This window comes from Bos mutus, chromosome 5 (assembly GCF_027580195.1).
Source record: "Bos mutus isolate GX-2022 chromosome 5, NWIPB_WYAK_1.1, whole genome shotgun sequence".
Taxonomy (NCBI): domain Eukaryota; kingdom Metazoa; phylum Chordata; class Mammalia; order Artiodactyla; family Bovidae; genus Bos; species Bos mutus.
The window spans coordinates 109401591-109420683 of record NC_091621.1 but is presented as its reverse complement, the minus strand read 5'-3'; the positions used below and the strand labels follow the sequence as shown (position 1 = coordinate 109420683).

The window sequence follows — 19093 nt, the reverse complement described above, 5'->3', positions numbered from 1 at the left end:
TGGGATTTAGAGGTCCTACGGCGAGCGGCTGGGATCACACTTCCTGAAAATTCTAGGACGCGCCGGCGGAAAATCAAAATACTATCGCCCTACAAGCGTTGGACAGTAGCCAACTTTTGAGGAAACGTTGAAACGCGCTATTACGGTGAAGGAAAATGGTCAGTCACTTCTGGAATTGAATAACCCTATTGGAGCTTCAGTTCCAAAGCGTTTTCTCACGTGGTATATCATTTCCGTCCGGCACTCTAGATCATCGATGTTGCCATTTTGCAGGCATGTCGAAGTGGAATCAGTTGCACAGCCCCCACCAACTCAAAGTTGGAGAGAAAAGACTGAGCCCCTGGTTTTCCTGGTTCCCAACTCAGAGGCGCTTCCCGACACCAGCTTGCCTTTAATGCGTGCTAATTTGGGGTTTCCCCTCCCTCTAGCTCCATCTAGGCCATTTCTCCCAGTATCGGGCTGCGGGGACTGGCGCTTGATTCTAAAGGTCTGAGGCGGAGAAACCCTCACCAGCTGCCGGGTGTCACGAAGCCTGGCTCTCCCTGCCTCCCAGATCCTCTGCATGAAGGACCCTCGCTGATCTCTGCCTGGGCTCGTGGTCACCTAGGAGTCTCCTAGTTGCTCTCCCTGCCGCCAGGCTTGTCCATCCAGATCTAAAAATCATATTATCTTTTGGTTACTTCCCCTGCCCTTCCCCACCCCCACTCCTAGTTATTTCCTCTGGTTTAAGGCTTAACTCCTGAGCCTGCAAGCCAAGAATCTGCCCTAACTAGCTGCTCCAGCCTCTTTTCTGTGGGTGAACACACACACACACTTTTCCAGTTTCCACCTCCATCCCACCCTGTTCTGTTCTTTGATTCTGGGCCTGGCCATTGTTATTAAGAAAGCGTTCTCATTTAACCTTCACTCCATCCCTCAGTGGCAGTGTTGAGAGTCCTCAGCCCCTTATTGGAAATCTTTGGGGCCAGATCTGTTTCCAAATTCAGCATTTTTCATGTTTTAGATAATATCATGCAATATGGTGCACATACTGTATATTATGTAATCCTCCCTAAGCTCTTTAATGAAACACATTAATTCTGTAAAGAGACATGAATATTCACATGGAGTGGAATAAATAGCCCCACAGTTCAAGGCTAACTTTGCTGCCTAAAAAATACAGATTACTTTCGTTTTTGCCACCAACTGACTTAAGTTTTTTCATAATTCAATTTACAGCAATATGGATGGACCTAGAGAGTATCATACTGAGTGAAGACAGAAAAAGACAAATACTGTGATATCACTCATGGAATCTAAAATATGATACGAATGAACTTATTTACCAAACAGAAGCAGACTCACATAGAAGACAAAGGTATGCTTACCAAAGAGAAAAAGGGTTAGGGAAGGAATGAATTGGGAGATTGGGATTAGATACAAATTTCTGTATATAAAATAGAGAAACAAGGTCCTACTATATGCCACAGGGAACTATATTCAATATCCTATAATAAACCATAGTGGAAAAGAATATGAAAAAGAATATATGACCAAATCACTCTCCTTTATACCAGAAACTTAACATTATAAATAACAACTTTTTATTTCAGAATGGCAGACAAGGAATTATGGCCCACACTGTCCCTTTTTATAGAGAAAACTAAGTTCAGGCCAAAAAGGAATAATTTGGCAAAAGTCATACAATTAAGAAAGGACAGAGCTCAAGCCTGATTCTAGGTTAGGTTTTCATGACATCAGACTCAGGGTTCAGTCGCCTCTTCACTGGAAAAGGAGCTCCGGGGTCCTGAGTCACTCATTCGCTCAATAAGAAATTCTTCCTGAAGTCTTGCTGCATGTCAGATGCTGCACCAGGCTGTGGGAATGACACAAAAGGGAAGGGGGCAGGGCACAACCTTTGAAAGAATGACAAATCCCAAGGACACCACGTACTGATTAAAACCAAATAGGTCCAAAACAACAGACTAGTCCGCTTCCACTAGACCGTGAGCCTCAGTGTATGCTCACTGGAAACATCAGCAAGCTACCGACACACTGGCCGGTTCCGAGCCAGCCATCAAAGATGAGAAAGTGGGGCACTGGCCCAGTTCCAGCCTGGCCTTTCGCATGGTGTACTTACTCTGCATATAAGTTAAATTTACAGTGTGGCAATATACAGTCTTGCCATACTCCTTTCCCATTTTGAACCAGTCTATTGTTTCATGTCCGGTTCTAACTGTTGCTTCTTTTCTTTTTTTCCTAACTGTTGCTTCTTGACCTGCATACAGGTTTCTCAGGAGAGAGAAGTAAGGTGGTCTGGTATTCCCATCTTTTAAGAATTTTTCACAGTTTGTTGTGATCCACACAGTCAAAGTCTTCAGCATAGTCATTGAAGCAGAAGCAGATTTTTTCTGGAATTCCCTTGTTTTTTCTGTGATCCAACAGATGTTGGCAATTTGATCTCTGGTTCCTCTGTCTTTTCTAAATCCAGCTTGTACATCTGAAAGTTTTTGGTTCATGTACTGTGGAAGCTTAGCTTGAAGGATTTTGAGCACGACCTTGTTAGCAGGTGAAATGAGCGCAGTTGTACAGTAATTTGAACATTCTTTGGTGTTGCCTTTCTTTGGGATTGGAATGAAAATTGACCTTTTCCAGTTTTGTGGTCTCTGCTGAGTTTTCCAAATTTGTTGATGTATTGAGTGCAGCACTTTAACAGCATCATCTTTTCCAGTTCTGTGGCCTCTGCTGAGTTTTCTAAATTTGCTGGCATATTAAGTATAGCACTTTAACAGCATCATCTTTTAGAATTTTAAATAGCTCTGCTTGAATTCCATCACCTCCACTAGCTTTGTTCGTAGTAATGCTTCCTAAGGCCCACTTGACTTCACACCCCAGGATGTCTGGCTCTAGGTGAGTGACCACACCATCATGGTTATCGGAGTCATTAAGAACTGTTTTGTATAGTCCGTCTGTGTATTCCTGCCACTTCTTAATCTCTTCTGCTTCTGTTAGGTCCTTGCCATTTCTGTCCTTTATTGTGCTCATCTTTGCATGAAATATTCCTTCATTAATGCCAGTTTTCTTGAAGAGATCTCTAGTCTTTCCCATTCTATTGTTTTCCTCTAGAGATATTGCCTCAGGCCTCAGCTTTCCCATCTGTCAGATGAAGGATTCATTCATTCATTCACCAAATGTGTACCGAGCCCACTGTGCCTAAGAACGACAAAAGGTCAACTAAAGATGGGGATCAAATTGCCAACATCCGCTGGATCATCGAAAAAGAGAGTTCCAGAAAAACATCTGCCTTATTGACTATGCCAAAACCTTTGACTGTGTAGATCACAACAAACTGTGGAAAATTCTAAAAGAGATGGGAGTACCAGACCACCTGACCTGCCTCCTGAGAAATCTGTATGCAGGTCAGGAAGCAACAGTTAGAACTGTACATGGAACAACAGACTGGTTCCAAATCAGGAAAGGAGTATGTCAAGGCTCTATATTGTCACCCTGCTTATTTAACTTATATGCAGAGTACATCATGAGAAATGCTGGGCTGGATGAACCACAAGCTGGAATCAAGATTGCCGGGAGAAATATCAATAACCTCAGATATGCAGATGACACCATCTGCATCTTATGGCAGAAAGCGAAGAAAAACTAAAGAGCCCCTTGATGAAAGTGAAAGAGGAGAGTGAAAAAGTTGGCTTAAAACTCGACATTCAGAAAACTAAGATCATGGCATCCAGTCCCATCACTTCATGGCAAATAGATGGGGAAACAGTGGAAACAGTGTCAGACTTTATTTTGGGGGGCTCTAAAATCACTGCAGATTTTGACTGCAGCCATGAAATTAAAAGACACTTGCCCCTTGGAAGAAAAACTATGACCAACCTAGATAGCACATTAAAAAGCAGAGACATTACTTTGCCAAGAAAGGTCCGTCTAGTCAAGGTTATGGTTTTTCCAGTAGTCATGTATAGATGTGACAGTTGGACTATAAAGAAAGCTGACCGCTGAAGAATTGATGCTTTTGAACTGTGGTGTTGGAGAAGACTCTTGAGAGTCCCTTGGACTGCAAGGAGATCTGACCAGTCAATCCTAAAGGAAATCAGTCCTGAATGTTCATTGGAAGGACTGATGCTGAAGCTGAAACTCCAATACTTTGGCCACCTGATGTGAAGACCTAACTCATTTGAAAAGACCCTGATGCTGGGAAAGATTAAGGGCAGGAGGAGAAGGGGACGACAGAGGGTGAGATGGTTGGATGGCATCACTGACTCGATGAATATGAATTTGAGTAAGCTCCAGGAGTTGGTGATGGACAGGGAAACCTGGCGTGCTGCAGTCCATGGGGTCGCAAAGAGTCAGACACAACTGAGCAACTGAACTGAACTGAAAGATGGGGATAAAGTATGGCTTTCACTATTCCTTGCAAGCCATCAGGTGGATGACCAGGAAAAGGACCCTGAGAGTCGACACGAACGATCAGAATCAGGAGATCTTTAGGATCCATAGGATCTGGGGACTATTTGTATGAGTCACTGTTAGGGGCCTGGGAGAGCAAGCAGAGATAGCAGGAGTTAAGATAACCATTTTGGAATATTGGGTAGATAGTGTTACTTTTGGGGCTTCCCTGGTAGCTTAGCTGGTAAAGAATCCACCTGCAATGCCGGAGACCCTGGTTCGATTCCTGAATCGGGAAGATCCCCTGGAGAAGGGGTAGGCTACCCACTCCAGTATTCTTGGGCTTCCCTGGTGGCTCAGATGGTAAAGAATCTGCCTGCATTGCACGAGACCTGGGTTGGATTCCTGAGTTGGGAAGGTCCCCTGGAGGAGGGCTTGGCAGCCCGCTCCAGTATTCTTGCCTGGAGAATCCCCAAGGACAGAGGAGTCTGGCAAGCTACAGGCCATGGGGTTGTAAAGAGTCTGAGCGACTAAGCACAGCACAGTGTTACTTTTATAAAGGATAGATTAACTTCTGTGTATAAGTTTAGAATCATTTATGGAGTTAACTGTATCATCTCTTCTTCTAAGAACAAGTCTAAGGCTATACAGCAAGATGTATGCAAATCAACAAGAAGAAACTAAGAATGTGAGAGAAGGGAAATAATATGAAGCCAGAGAGGGATTGATGGCAAAAGCTCAGCTTCTCTGTATATACCAGTGCAGAATTGAATCACGCAGAGGGTTTTGGCTGAAGCAGGAAATAAAAGCTTTATTGCTTTGCCAGGCAAAGGGCTTGGGAGTTTGGTGAGAAGTTTTATGGCAATAGATCTCGGTGAGGTTGCTGATAAGATTAAGGGTATGTGTAGGGTCTCTGATGAGCTTCTCTGATGCCTTAAATCTTTTTTTTTTTTCTTTGACATATTTATTTATTTGGCTACCTTGGGTCTTAGTTATGGCACATGAGATCTTTCATTGCAACAGGAACTTTCTAGTTGTGGCGTGTGGCTCCAGAGCATGTGGGCTCAGTAGTTATGGTGTGGAGGCTTAGTTACTTTGTGCCAGGTGAGATCCTAGGTCCTGGACCAGACTTGAACCTGCGTCTCCTGCATTTTGAGGCAGATTCTTAACCACTGGACAGTCTCTTTAATCTTTCCTCAGCCAAAGTTTCTTGGCTGTACCTCCCTTGATTAGCAACTGTTGGAACTGGCCTTTTGGTACTCGGGGAAGGTCATGGAGGCTGGAGTCTTGCCTACAAGAAACGGGGGACAAAAAGGCCTCCATGACCGGGAACCCGACAGGGCACCACTCAGTTTCAGGATCACACCCAAAACACACATTATAGACCACTGTTCATGCCATAGTAGTCCTTCCATTTGGCTTCAAGCCTCTTCCAGCCAAATACAAAAGATAAATATCATTAGTAACATGATTCACAACATCCACATGATAAACACTGGCCAAAGGAATCCACTGTGCCTGGAATAAGGCTTTAAAGAAATTTCTCAGGGACATAGGGTTCTCCGAAAGGGATCAAAATGGGATGCAGCTAATGACACCCTGAACATCACCCCACAGTGAATACACAGTTAAGCACATTTGTGCAGACCAGTGAAATCCGGGTGACACACCGAGCCCATCTGGGCGAGCTGTTTACAGCAGGTCAAAACAAAGGAGGTAGGTTACTTGATCCCTGATTACTGATTTAATCCAAAGAAAAAATCAAGAGTCTGGAAAGAAATGAACTGACTGTTCATAAATGGTCCTCTGTCAATAGTTTTTCAAAATGGAGCTAGTAAGGAATGGAAAAGGGCCCATGTTTTGCTCAAATCATTGAAGGGCAGTTATTCTCTGCTGCTAGGTAAAACCCAAGGTGTGGACCAGCCTTGGCGGCAGGAGGTTAGGAGGACCAGAAAAGCAGAATGGAGAAGCACAGGGGGATTCCCTGGTGGTCTGGTGGTTAGGACACAGCTCTCTCACTTCCAGGGCCCCAGGTTCAATCCCTCTGCTTTCTTTCATAGCAGAAAGAGAAAAAAAAAAATGGAGAAGTGTGAGGGCAAGAGGGAAGAGAGGACTTGAGTGAGGCAGTTTTGTCATGAGTGTATTTCAGTGTCCATCTCTCTTGTTGTTGTCCAGTCATTAAGTTGTGTCTGACTGTGACCCCATGGACTGCAGAACACCAGGCTTCCCTGTCCTTCACTATCTCCCTGACTCAAACTCATGTCCACTGAGTCAGTGATGTCATCCAACTGTCTCATCCTCCCTTTCCCCCTTCTCTTGCACTCAATCTTTTCCAGCATCAGGGTATTTTCCGATGAGTCGGCTCTTCGCATCAGGTGGCCAAAGTATTGGAGCTTCAGCTTCAGCATCAGTCCTTCCAATGAATATTCAGGGTTGATTTCCTTTAGGATTGACTGGTTTGATCTCCTTGCAGTCCAAGAGAATCTCAAGAGTCTTCTCCAACACCACAGTTTAAAAACATCAATTCTTCGGCGCTCAGCCTTCTTTAAGGTCCAACTCTCACATCCGTACATGACCACTGGAAAAAACAATTTTGACTATATGGACCTCTGTCAGCAAAGTGATGACTCTGCTTTTTAATACACTGTCTGGGTTTGTCATCCCTCTTGCCAGACCATAAGCTTCATGGTGGCCGAGATTGCAGGGCCTAGCTCCGAGAAGGCTCAGGCTGTCATTTGTCAGGTGTGGGCATGAACACAGCAGGCCCCACCTAAACTTCATAGCTTCAGAGGCTGCCTCCCTTACCCATTGAGGCAACAATGCTCCCTCTTTGACAAGAGTTCACACCCTGACCTTTTGTGCTGTCACTGATTGTTGCACAACCTCCTGGCTCAGCTGACAGTGCGTTTGGGCCAGAACGCCAGTTAATATGAGCTTGTGGCATGAGTGCAGCTCCATGCCCCCAGAACGGGAGGCTGGGCACAGAGCCTCTGGGTCATGAAGGCCCCTCTCCCGGCTCCTCCACCACCATCTGTCAAGGTGATGCGCCGCAGAATGGAAGCGGGCTGGCCCGAGGCACCTGGCAGCTCCTGCTCCTGTGTGGGCCCAGCCTGCTGAGATTCTACCGGCCGCTTCTGGGGCTGCAGGCAGCCGTGGCAAACATGGCTTCCCACTGCCTGCCTCTCTACGTGCTGGGCTTCTGCGTCTTCTGGGGCAGCAATCTACAGGTGACGGGGGCGCTCTTCCTGGCCCAGAGGCTGTGCATGGAGGTGCTGCTGCCCGTCCAGCAGACCTTGTGGCGGCTGCTGACCATCGCGCGGGGCTGGGGCCTTCAGCTGCTGGCCACCCTGATGCACAGAGCCTGCCGCTGCGTCCCATGGCTCCAGCGGCACTTGCGATGGGAGGCCCACCTCGCTCTGCTGTCTGTGGCCCAGTATGCCCACTACAGCCTGGTCGACTTCCACCATGAGCACAGCAAGGCCTTGGAGCTGCTGCCACAGGCTGTGCTGCAGCAGACGGCTGTGTCCCTGCTGCTCCGCTGCCTGGACAGGCTGGGGGTGGCCATGGGACAGGTGGCCAGGGCCCTGTGGGGCGGTGGCCTGCAGTCCCTGGGATGGGCTAGTCTGCGCAAGGCACCCTCCAAAGATCTGGATGCGGTCACCACCGTCCTTCCCGTGACCACCATTCCTTTTAGCCAGCGCTTCCCTGGGCCTGACCCGGCCACCCTGAGCGGGCTCAGGCCAGCCTCCGTCAGCCTGTGCCTAGTGGTTGAGGACAAGGATGCCAGCGAGGGAGAAGGAGGCTGCAGTCTGGGGGCCAGCAAGGTGCCCATTAGCACCAGGTTCCACAGCAGTAGCACAAGCAAGACGGACTTCAGATCTTCATCCAGGCAAGCCCTCGTACAACAAGTCAAGGCAACCTGTATTCTTATTGTTCTTCTGTATATCTACGCCGCGTGTCTCTTTGTGCAGGTCTTAAAATAAATGACTAAGTGTGAGCCAGCCTCCGAAATGTCCGTGGTTTACCTTTGTCAATGAGAGATTGACTGGCATCAGATCTGTTCACCCGAGCCTTTGCTGAGCCGGGGGCAAGGGTGGGTGGTACTCAGTGTGCAAGACACGTTGAGTGCCAGGGCCTGGGCTAGGGGGCCTGGTTTCAGCTCTGTCGCTTCTGTGTGTTCTTGGCAAAGTTCCTGGACCCTTCTGGGCCTCAGTTTCCTTTTCTGTAAAATGTGGATAAAAAAGCTCCAGGGAGAGGGGATATATAAAAATAAGTCATTTGTAAGTTGTAGAATGTTCTCCCCTCTCAATTATCCTAACAGAGCATACAAGGCCTTCTTGGAGAACACTTAGATTCTACTAAAGGACATAAAAAGAAGACCAGAATAAAGACGGACATAGTTCATGGGTGAACTAATCTAATGTCTTAAAGGAGTCAATTTTCTCCAAATTATAAAGTCATTAGGATTACAACCCAAATCCCAAGGCATTTGGGGCAGGGGGGGAAGCACTCATAAACTGATCCTAAGATGTACATGGAAAATCAAGGTCCTTAAAATTTTAAGGCATTTTAAAAAAAAGCAGAGCTAAGGTGGGAGCCTTGCTCTACCAAATATTAAGACATATTACAAAATCACAGTAATTAAAACAATGTGGCAGAAAAAGCAGGCAGACAAATAGAATAGAATGCAGAGTCCAGACATAAGCTGGCTACAAATGGGAACTTGGTACAAATAGGTACTTAGTACATTGAAAAGGTGATATCACAAATGAATGGGGAGGGACTTCCCTGGTGGTCCAGTGCCCAAGGGCCTCACTGCCAAGGTGGTTGTTGGTTTTCAGTGGCTAAGTTGCGTCCAACTCTTTGCGACCCTATGGACTACAGCACACCAGGCTCCTCTGTCCTTCACTGTCTCCCAGAGTTTGCTCAAACTCATGTCCACTGAGTCATTGATGCTATCTAACCATCTCATCCTCTGCCACCCCTTCTCCTTTGGCCTTCAGTCTTTCCCAGCATTGGGGTCTTTAATCAGCTCTTCACCACTGCCAAGGGCCTTGGTTCCATCTCTGGTTGGGGAACAAAGATCCCACAAGTCCTGCAGCATGGACAAAACGAAAAAACAGTAGGGAGAGCAGGGATTATTTAGCAGATAGAGTTGGAGAAGCTGGTTCACCACATGAAAAAATAAATTAACGTGGGTTTTTCTAGTTGGTTCAATAGTGCTCTCCCAAAGACAACAGTTCAACAATTCAGTCGCTCAGTCGTGTCCAACTCTGCGACCCCACGGACTGCAGCACGCCAGGCCTCCCTGTCCATCACCAACTCCCGGAGTTTACTCAAACTCATGTCCATTGAGTCAGTGATGCCATCCAACCATCTCATCCCTAAGACATGCCCATCTAAAACCTGTGAATGTGGCCCTATTTGGGGAAAGGGTCTTTGCCAAGGATACTTTGAACTGAGGATCTAGAGATTAGGTCATCCTGAATTAGGATGGGGCCTAACCCTAATGACAGGCATCTTAATAAGAGAAGCTAAGGGAGGAGAAAAAGCAGAGCAGGCCGCAGGAAGAGAGAAACAGATTAGCCAGGGGTGCTGATGCCACCTGTAGCCGCCAGAAGCCAGGAGGGAGGGGTGGAGCAGTCGGCTTCTTCCCTCAGCCTCTGGAAGAAACCAGCCCTGAGACATCTGCTTTCAGACTTCCTGTCTCCAGAACTGCAGTAGAGTTTCTGTTCTTTAAGCCACCAGTTTTTGATAATTTGTTTCAGCGGCCACAGGAAACAATAGATCTTATCTTGTGTCTCGGCTCTATAGAAGGTTCAAAAACATTTTTAGCACTATACCAATGCAAAGGTTAGTTATGTGCTGGAGGCATTCATTCTTTGAAATAAAATTGGCTGCCACTTACTGAGGGTGGAATAGTTTTTTATTTCATTGGATTGTTCAATCAACCCACTCTTGTATCATCTCCATTTTAAAGGAGCTTTCTCAAAAGAAGTAACTTCCTGGAACTTCCCTGGTGGTTCAGGGGCTAACACTCCATGTTCCCAATGCAAGGGGCCTAGGTTCAATCCCTGTTCAGGGAACTAGATCCCATATGCTGCAACCAAGAGTTCAAATGCCACAACTAAAGCTCCTGCATGCCACAACAAAGGTCAAAGATCATGAGTGCGGCAATTAAGACCTGGGGCAGACGATAAATTATATAAATATACATGTTATATATAGAGAGAATATAATATACAGATTGTAATTATTAATATAATATATAGATATATATTTATATAACTTATCATCTGCCCCAGGTCCATATATATATATATATATATATATATATATATATATGTTTAGGCTTCCTTGGTGGCCCAGCTTAAAAGAAACTGCTTGCCAGGGCAGGAGACGTGGGCTTGATCCCTGGGTTGGGAAGATCCCCTGGAGGAGGAAATGGCAATGTACTCCAGTATTCTTGCCTGGGAAATCTCATGGACAGAAGAACCTGGTGGGCTACGTCCATGGAAGCACATAAGAGTCGGACACGACTTGGCGACTAAACAACAGGAATATATATATTTATTTTTTAAAAAAGAATTAGGTAACTCCCTGAGATCATCTAGTGGAGCTCTCTCCTTCACCCACAAGCCTTCCCCTCCCGCTCAGGGTTTCTGTGGCCACTTTGACGCCCCGCACTAGCACACTGGTGTCGTGAAGGCGAGCTCAGCTGAGTTCCCTCTGTTTCCAGGCCTAGGGCATTTACCCTGTGAATGAAATCAGATGTGGTGTCCCCTTGTAGACTTTCGCCTGTGCCATCCCCATTTATTTGTGGTTCAAGCTGATACTGCTGCCTCCTCAACGCTCAACCCACTAAGGCCAGGCCACGGTTACCTCCCACCTGGATTGCTGAACCCGTCCCCACACGCATCCTCGTGGTCCCCCTCCTGCCCGTTCAATACATTCTTTCTCCACCCAGCTGCTAGATGCCCTTTACACCAAGAATCAGACCATTGTACCACAGATTAACACCCTCCAGGGACTTCCCTGGTGGCCCAGTGGCTAAGATTCTGTGCTCTCAGTGCAGGGGGCTCAGGTTCGATCTCTGGTCCAGGAACTAGATCCCACATGCCATAATAAAGACTTCACAGGCGGCAACTAAAGACCCTGCATGATGCACCTAAGACCTGACACAGCCAAATAAATTAATTAAAAAAAAAAAAAAAAGACCCTCCATGGACTTCCCTGGTGGCAGAGTGGACAAGAATCCGCCTACCAATTCAGAGGACACGGGTTCATTCCTGGTCTGGGAAGATTCCACATGCCACAGAGCAGCCCAAGAGCCACAACTCTTGAGCCTGTGTGCTGCAGCTACTGCAGCTCATGTGCCTAGAGCATGTGTTCTGCAAGAAGAGAAGCCACCGCAACGAGAAGCCTGCCTACCGCAACAAAGAATAGCCCCTGCTCGCTGCAATTACAGAAAGCCCGTGCCACAACAAAGACCCAAAGCAATCAAACTGAAATAAATAAATAAAAATAAAAAAAGATCTTCCAGTGTCTTCCCATGAGACCCGCAGGACTGCCACCTGGGACCCATCACATTCCGTGTTCCTCAGGTTGCCCCTCTCACTGACCTCTCCGCTTCCACCTGAGACCCCACCCAAAGCAGAACCTTGAGATCTGCTTCTCTTCCTGCCTGGAACACAAGCTGACTTCTATTCTTGTTAAAGCATAAACTGTAAAAGATGATAAAATCACGACACTTGTACAGATATAAAATGAACATATGTCAAAGATTTTTATTTAGCTCATTAATTGACGAGGGAACCAGGCATATGCCACAAACGGATCAAAGTAGAACACAGAATCACGTAGTTATATGGAGTCAAGAAATGTTTAAATAAATTTACAAATAGACATAAAACTGGCTTTTTCTGCTGGGCTGGGAGGTGTCATTCCTCTGGACAGGGTTTATTTGCATGTGTACAGATAAGGCTTATTTGTATGGCTGTCCTTTATCTACAATGTACAGAGCTGCACAATAGTTTAAAGGCAAAGAAGAACCTTTAAACTACAAAGAACTAATCTCAAAACTCTAGCTTGTCATTAAAAGGATAACTAGGGATCTCTGTTTTAAAAAAATAATTATTTATTTGGCTGCGTCGGGTCTTGCTTGTGTCATGTGGGATCTTTCGTTGTGGTGCAGGGACTGTCTAATTGGGGAGCACGGCCCCGGAGTCCTCAGGCTCCATAGTGGTGGTTCACCGGCTTAGTTGCCCTGAGGCACATGAGATCTTATTTCCCTTACCAGGGATTGAACCTGCCTCCTCTGAGTTGCAAGGTAAATTCGTAACCACTGAACCACCAGGGAAGTCCCAGTGATCTCTCTTGCTTATTCTTAATCTTTAAATATCCCTGTACTCTTCAGATTGTACCTTCTATATAATCTCTTCGGGAGCCTTCCCCAGTCACTTGATCTTGTAAACCAGTCTCTCTCCCCTCCTCAGACGTTATCCACACTGTGGATTTTAACTTAGCTTCTTCAGTGCTAGTGCTAATGCTCAGTCACTGATGTCCGACTCTTTGCAACCCCATGGACTGTAGCCTGCTAGGCTCCTTTGTCCATCGGGATTCTCCAGGCAAGAATACTGGAGTGGGTTGCCATACCCTCCTCCAGGAAATCTTTCCAACCCAGGGCTTGAACTCAGGTCTCCTGCATTGCAGGCGGACTCTTTACCATCTGAGCCATTAGGGAAGCCCGAGAATACTGGAGTGGGTAGCCTATCCCTTCTCCAGGGGATCTTTCCTACCCAGGAATCAAACCAGGGTCTCCTATGTTGTAGGTGGATTCTTTACCAGCTGAAGCCCAGGCTTTTCAGAGATGAAACTATTTTTTTGTTTTGTCCAGCACCAAGCACATAGGCAGGCTGCGTAAATATTTTGGATAAATGGAAGGGTGAGCCTTCCGTTTTAGGGTCTGTTTGTTTTAATGTATACATAGTTGGACCTCCTGGGTCTCTCTAACAAAAATACCTTTCTCTTCCCTGGGGGATATGAGGATAAGGAGCCCTTTCTCCCAGAATATACAAAAGTGCAGTGTGTGTCCTGGCCTTCAAGTCTCTGGAACTTTCCTTGTTTGCCATCCCCCAGATGGTTGGATGACATCACCGGCTCGATGGACATGAGTCTGAGTAAGCTCTGGGAGTTGGTGATGGACAGGGAAGCCTGGCGTGCTGCAGTCCATGGGGTTGCAAAGAGTCGGACACGACTGAGCGACTGAACTGAACTGAACTGAAACACCAAGCCCATCGCCCCCAGCATTTTACAAGTTTAACCGGATCTCCTAGTAGCCAACACAGGCTTTGTTTCCTCAGGTTTAAAATGGGAAAAATCACGTCTAAATCAAGGAGTCACTCATTTATTCATTCAGTGAATACATGATGAGTGCCTGTTACTAGATGCTATTAGACTCACTCTATGTAATTCATTATACAATTATAATATTTACTATCTCAGTCAATCTTCAAAATCTCCTGAAACTTTAGTAAGCAAACAATTCACCAGGCAGCTTGTTAGAATGTGGATTCCAGTTCATGAGGATAGGGGTGCCAAGGCTACTGGTTCGTGGAACACAGTTGTTTTTTTCTTTTTGGTTGTGCTGAGTTTTTGTTTCAGTGTGCGAGCTTCTCTTGTTGCGGAGCACAGGCTCTAGCGCATGTGGGCTTCAGTAGTTGCGGCGTACCGGCTTAGTTGATCTTCTGTTAGGATCAAACAAACCTGTGTTCCCTGCATTAGAAGGCAGATCTTAACTGCTGGACCACCAGGGAAGTCCCAGAACACATTTTAAATAGCAAGGCCCTAAGTACATCTTACTACTTATACCCATTTTTTTTTTTTACTTATACCCATTTTATAGCCCAGGTCACTGAGGCTCAAAATGGTTGAGGGGCCCACAGCTGGCAAAGGTGGAGAGGAGTTTCAGGGACAGAGTCCTTCAGACTTGGCTGTACATTAGAATCATCCATGGAGATTTTTTTCACCACACATCGAGGCATGTAGGATCTTAGTTCCCTGCTACTGCTAAGTCACTTCAGTCGTGCTTGACTCTGTGCGACCCCGTCCCTGGGATTCTCCAGGCAAGAACACTGGAGTGGGTTGCCATTTCCTTCTCCAATGCATGAAAGTGAAAAGTGAAAGTGAAGTCGCTCAGTCGTGTCCGACTCTTAGCGACCCCATGGACTGCAGCCTACCAGGCTCCTCCACCCATGGGATTTTCCAGGCAAGAGTACTGGAGTGGGCTGCCACTGCCCAGGGATCAAACCCATGCACCCTGCAGTGAAAGTGTAAAGTCTTAGTCTTAACCATTGAAGAACCACCAGGGAAGTCCCTGGACCACATCGACAGGATTGCAGCTTGTGATTCATCCAGCCCGGCATTTCACATAATGCACTCTGCATATAAGTTAAATTAGCAGGGTGACAAGATATAGCCTTGTACTTTCCCAATAAGCCAGTCAGTTGTTCCATGTCTGAATCTGTTAATTCTTGACATGTGTATTAACATTTATACCACATATACGCATGGGAGAAACCCATGAGTAACTCAAAAGGGTGGCTCAACCTCAGGCCTATTTTGCATCTGCAACAAAGGACAACCGAGTTGTAGAGAAATGACAAGATGAAAGAAAGGGCTTTAAGCTTCCAAGGTGGCAAATAGTGGGGAAGTAAATATTGGGTTAGTAAAAAAATTCATTTGGGTTTGTCTGTAAGATGCTATGGAAAAAGCTGAATGAACTTTTTGACCCACCCAATATATGGGGGGAAATGAATGGAATACAGTTTGCTTTCAGATTCCTCCGGTGCTGTCTCTGGGCTAGGAGTCTAGAGTTGTCTCCAGGAAAAGAAAATTTATACCCTAGAAGAAGGAAGGGGAAAGAGAGATTTTTCTGTATTTGCTACTTCTTAATTGTCTTACGTCTTCCCCAGTGGCTCAGACAGTAAAGAATCTACCTGTAGTGCAGGAGACCTGGGTTCAATCCTTGAGTTGGGAAAAACCCCTGGAGAGGGAAAATGCAACCCACTCCAGTATTCTTGCCTGGAGAATCCCATGGACAGAGGGGCCCGGTGGGCTACAGTCCATGGGGTCGCAAAGAGTTGGACATGACTGAGCAACTAACACACACACAGAGTTGTCTTATAAGTTCAAAAGGATTCTTATGTCAATGAGACATGTTTTGGGGTGACATACTCTGGTTTCCTTCAATGATATTTCTGTATAGTGAAATAGTTTTCAGCCTGTTGACTAGGATTAGGTAGATCTATAAATAGTGACTTGAGAAATACATCATTAAGTAAAACAAGCAATTCATGGAACAGTGCAAATGCCATAGTCCTACTTATTTAAAAACTAGATGCATGTCCATGCACATATAGTGAGTAAATTAATAGAAAAATGACCAGAAGGTAACTTATCAAACTGGATACATTTGAGCAGTGTCATGGGCATAAGGGATGGGGTGCAGGTGACTTTCCCAGATAGTTTTGTGTACCGGGCTCTATTCTTCACGAAAAATGTACCTGGTAATTATTTATACAATTTTAAAAATAAAAACCAATGTAAACTTCTGAGAAGAAACAAAACAAGAGTCATCTGGGCTTCTTCAAAATATAGATACCACCCCCGGGGCCTGCTGAGTCAGGAGCTGGGGGAAGGGGAAACACAGCTATGTGGTAAAGGAACCCCAGGTGATTTTGATGGGCACACCCCATTAAGCACCACTCAGCTAGGGAAAGTATGAGCAAATCGTTTAAGCTTAAAATCCAAGTAACTGTATATGTCTTCGCTGTATACCAGGAAGCTCCTGTAGGACATTGCAAAGCTCATGTTGGAAGCCTTTGTTGTTTAGTCCCTAAAGGGAAACAAGGGGAGTTGCTCAGTCGTGTCCCCATGGTCTGTAGCCTACCAGACTCCTCCATCCATGGGATTTCCCAGGCAAAGACACTGGAGTGGGTTGCCTTTCCCTTCTCCAAGGGATCTTCCCAACAGGGAACTAACCCCTGTCTCTTGCACTGTGGGCAGATTCTTTACCACTGAGCTACCAGGCAAGCCCCAGGAAGGAGCCTTAGAGCAAATTCCTTTCATCTCTGGAAAATGATGCAGTTGAACCAGAATCTCTTTCCTGGATGATCCCAGGCCCCTTCCGCTTATTTTTAGGATTCTAGATGGGCTGTGTTTCTAATCCAACCAATCAAAACCTACCACTGTGCTGTTAAGAACAAAACACCAGATAACAGCTCTCTTAATAAATACAGAATAAAAATAGAAAAATCACCCCTTGGTAATCCCTAATTGAATTAGGCAAGTATTGTCAAGAGACCTTAAAACCATTGGATGAAACACAGCTGAAAAACACTCTAGTCATGCAAAGTATCAGCTACAGATTGCTTATTAATCAGCAAGGAAAAGTGCACTTCAACATTAAGGAGAGACTGATGGTCACACTGTAAGCCAACAGCAGATAGTGGGATAGTCTGGCATTGTGTCTCTCCCAACGGGATGGACGCTGAAGTGCACGACATCATGTGTGAACTACTGAAGTCCAAATGTTTCAAATACATGTTATGAGGAAACAGTGGAGAAGAAAATGGCAAAACACTCCAATGTTCTTGCCTGGAGGATCCCCATGGACAGAGGAGCCTGGCAGGATACAGTCCATGGGGGCGCAAAGAGTTGTGCACGACTGAAGCGACTGAGCACGCACTCATGCACGCGTCAAGAAACGACAAATCATGCCTCTCTGGCTTCCGCTTTCACTAGGCCCGTTCTCAGGCTCTCCCTTCAGCCCTTTAAATTTATTGCAACTCCCACAGATGAGGTTTGCAGTGTATGCACAGGCGACAGATATGACAACTACAACATAAAGTAGGAAGAAAGTGAAAGTCGCTCAGTTTTCTATTTTTACTCTTTGCGACCCCATGGACTATACAGTCCATGGAATTCTCCGGGCCAGGATACTGGAGTGGGTAGCCTTTCCCTTCTCCAAGGGATCTTCTCAACCCAGGAATCGAACCCAGGTCTCCCGCATTGCGGGCGGATTCTTTACCAGTTGAACCACAAGAGATTTTTTTTTTCTTTTGGCTACACTGTGTCTTCGTTGCTGCAAGATGACTTTCTCTAGTTGCAGTGAACGGGGAATGTGACATCCTGGAATGCGAAGTCAAGTTGGCCTTAGGAAGCATCACTATGAACAAAGCTAGTGGAGTTGATGGAATTCCAGTTGAGCTATTTCAAATCCTAAAAGATGATGCTGTGAAAATGCTGCACTCAATATGTCAGCAAATTTGGAAAACTCAGTAGTGGCCACAGGACTGGAAAGGTCAGTTTTCATTCCAATCCCAAAGAAAGGCAATGCCAAAGAATGCTCAAACTACCACACAATTGCACTCATCTCACATGCTAGCAAAGTAATGCTCAAAATTCTCCAAGCCAGGCTTCAACGATACATGAACCGTGAACTTCCAGATGTTCAAGCTGGTTTTAGAAAAGGCAGAGGAACCAGAGATCAAATTGCCAACATCCACTGGATCATCAAAAAAGCAAGAGAGTTCCAGAAAAACATCTATTTCTTTTTTATTGACTATGCCAAAACCTTTGACTGTGTAAAAGTGAAAGAAAGTGAAGTTGCTCGGTTGTGTCCAACTCTTTGCGACCCCGTGGACTGTAGCCTACCAGGCTTCTCTGTCCATGGGATTCTCCAGGCAAGAATACTGGAGTGGGTTGCCATTTCCTTCTCCAGGGGATTTTCCTGACCCAGGGATCGAACCCAGGTCTCCTGCATTGGAGGCAGACGCTTTTACCTCTGAGCCACCAGGGAAGCCCGGTTTTGACTGTGTAGATCACAACAAACTGTCGAAAATTCTAAAAGAGATGGGAATACCAGATCACCTTAAGTGCCTCTTGAGAAACCTGTATGCAAGTCAGGAAGCAACAGTTAGAACTGGACACGGAACAACAGACTGGTTCCAAACAGGAAAGGAGTATGTCAAGGCTGTATATTGTCACCCTGCTTATTTAACTTATACGCAGAGTACATCACGAGAATTGCTGGGCTGGATGAAGCACAAGCTGGAATCAAGATTGCCAGGAGAAATATCAATAACCTCAAATATGCAGATGACACCACCCTATGGCAGAAAGTGAAGAAGAACTAAAGGGCCTCTTGATGAAAGTGAAAGAGAAGAGTGAAAAAGTTGGCTTAAAGCTCAACATTCAGAAAACTAAGATCATGGTATCCGGTCCCATCACTTCATGGCAAATAGATAGGGAAACAGTGGCTAACTTTACTTTGGGGGGCTCCAAAATCACTGCAGATGGTGACTGCAGCCATGAAATTAAAAGATGCTTGCTCCTTGGAAGGAAAGTTATGACCAACCTAGATAGCATATTAAAAAGCAGAGACTTGACTTTGCCAACAAAGGTCCATCTAGTCAAGGCTATGGTTTTTCCAGTAGTCATGTATGGATGTGAGAGTTGGACTATAAAGAAAGCTGAGCGCTGAAGAATTGATGCTTTTGAACTGTGGTGTTGGAGAAAACTCTTGAGAGTCCCTTGGACTGCAAGGAGATCCAACCAGTCCATCCTAAAGTAGATCAGTCCTGGGTATTCACTGGAAGAACTGATGTTGAAGCTGACGCTCCAATACTTTGGCCACCTGACGCGAAGA

General features: G+C 45.8%; 1 protein-coding gene and 1 non-coding gene across 2 annotated transcripts; one reads left to right on the top strand and one right to left on the bottom strand.

The window, feature by feature from the left end:
• Window positions 1–26: 26 nt before the first annotated feature.
• LOC138987983 (uncharacterized) lies at window positions 27–8378 on the top strand. The gene is made up of 3 exons (XM_070371549.1): window positions 27–158; window positions 1219–1357; window positions 6720–8378. The coding sequence occupies exon 3, from the start codon at window positions 7326–7328 to the stop codon at window positions 8364–8366; it is 1041 nt and encodes a 346-aa protein (XP_070227650.1). The 5' UTR covers window positions 27–158; window positions 1219–1357; window positions 6720–7325; the 3' UTR covers window positions 8367–8378.
• Window positions 8379–18171: 9793 nt separating this feature from the next.
• TRNAW-CCA (transfer RNA tryptophan (anticodon CCA)) lies at window positions 18172–18244 on the bottom strand. Its single transcript has one exon. It is a non-coding gene; the product is annotated as a tRNA-Trp (tRNA).
• Between the last annotated feature and the right edge of the window lie 849 nt (window positions 18245–19093).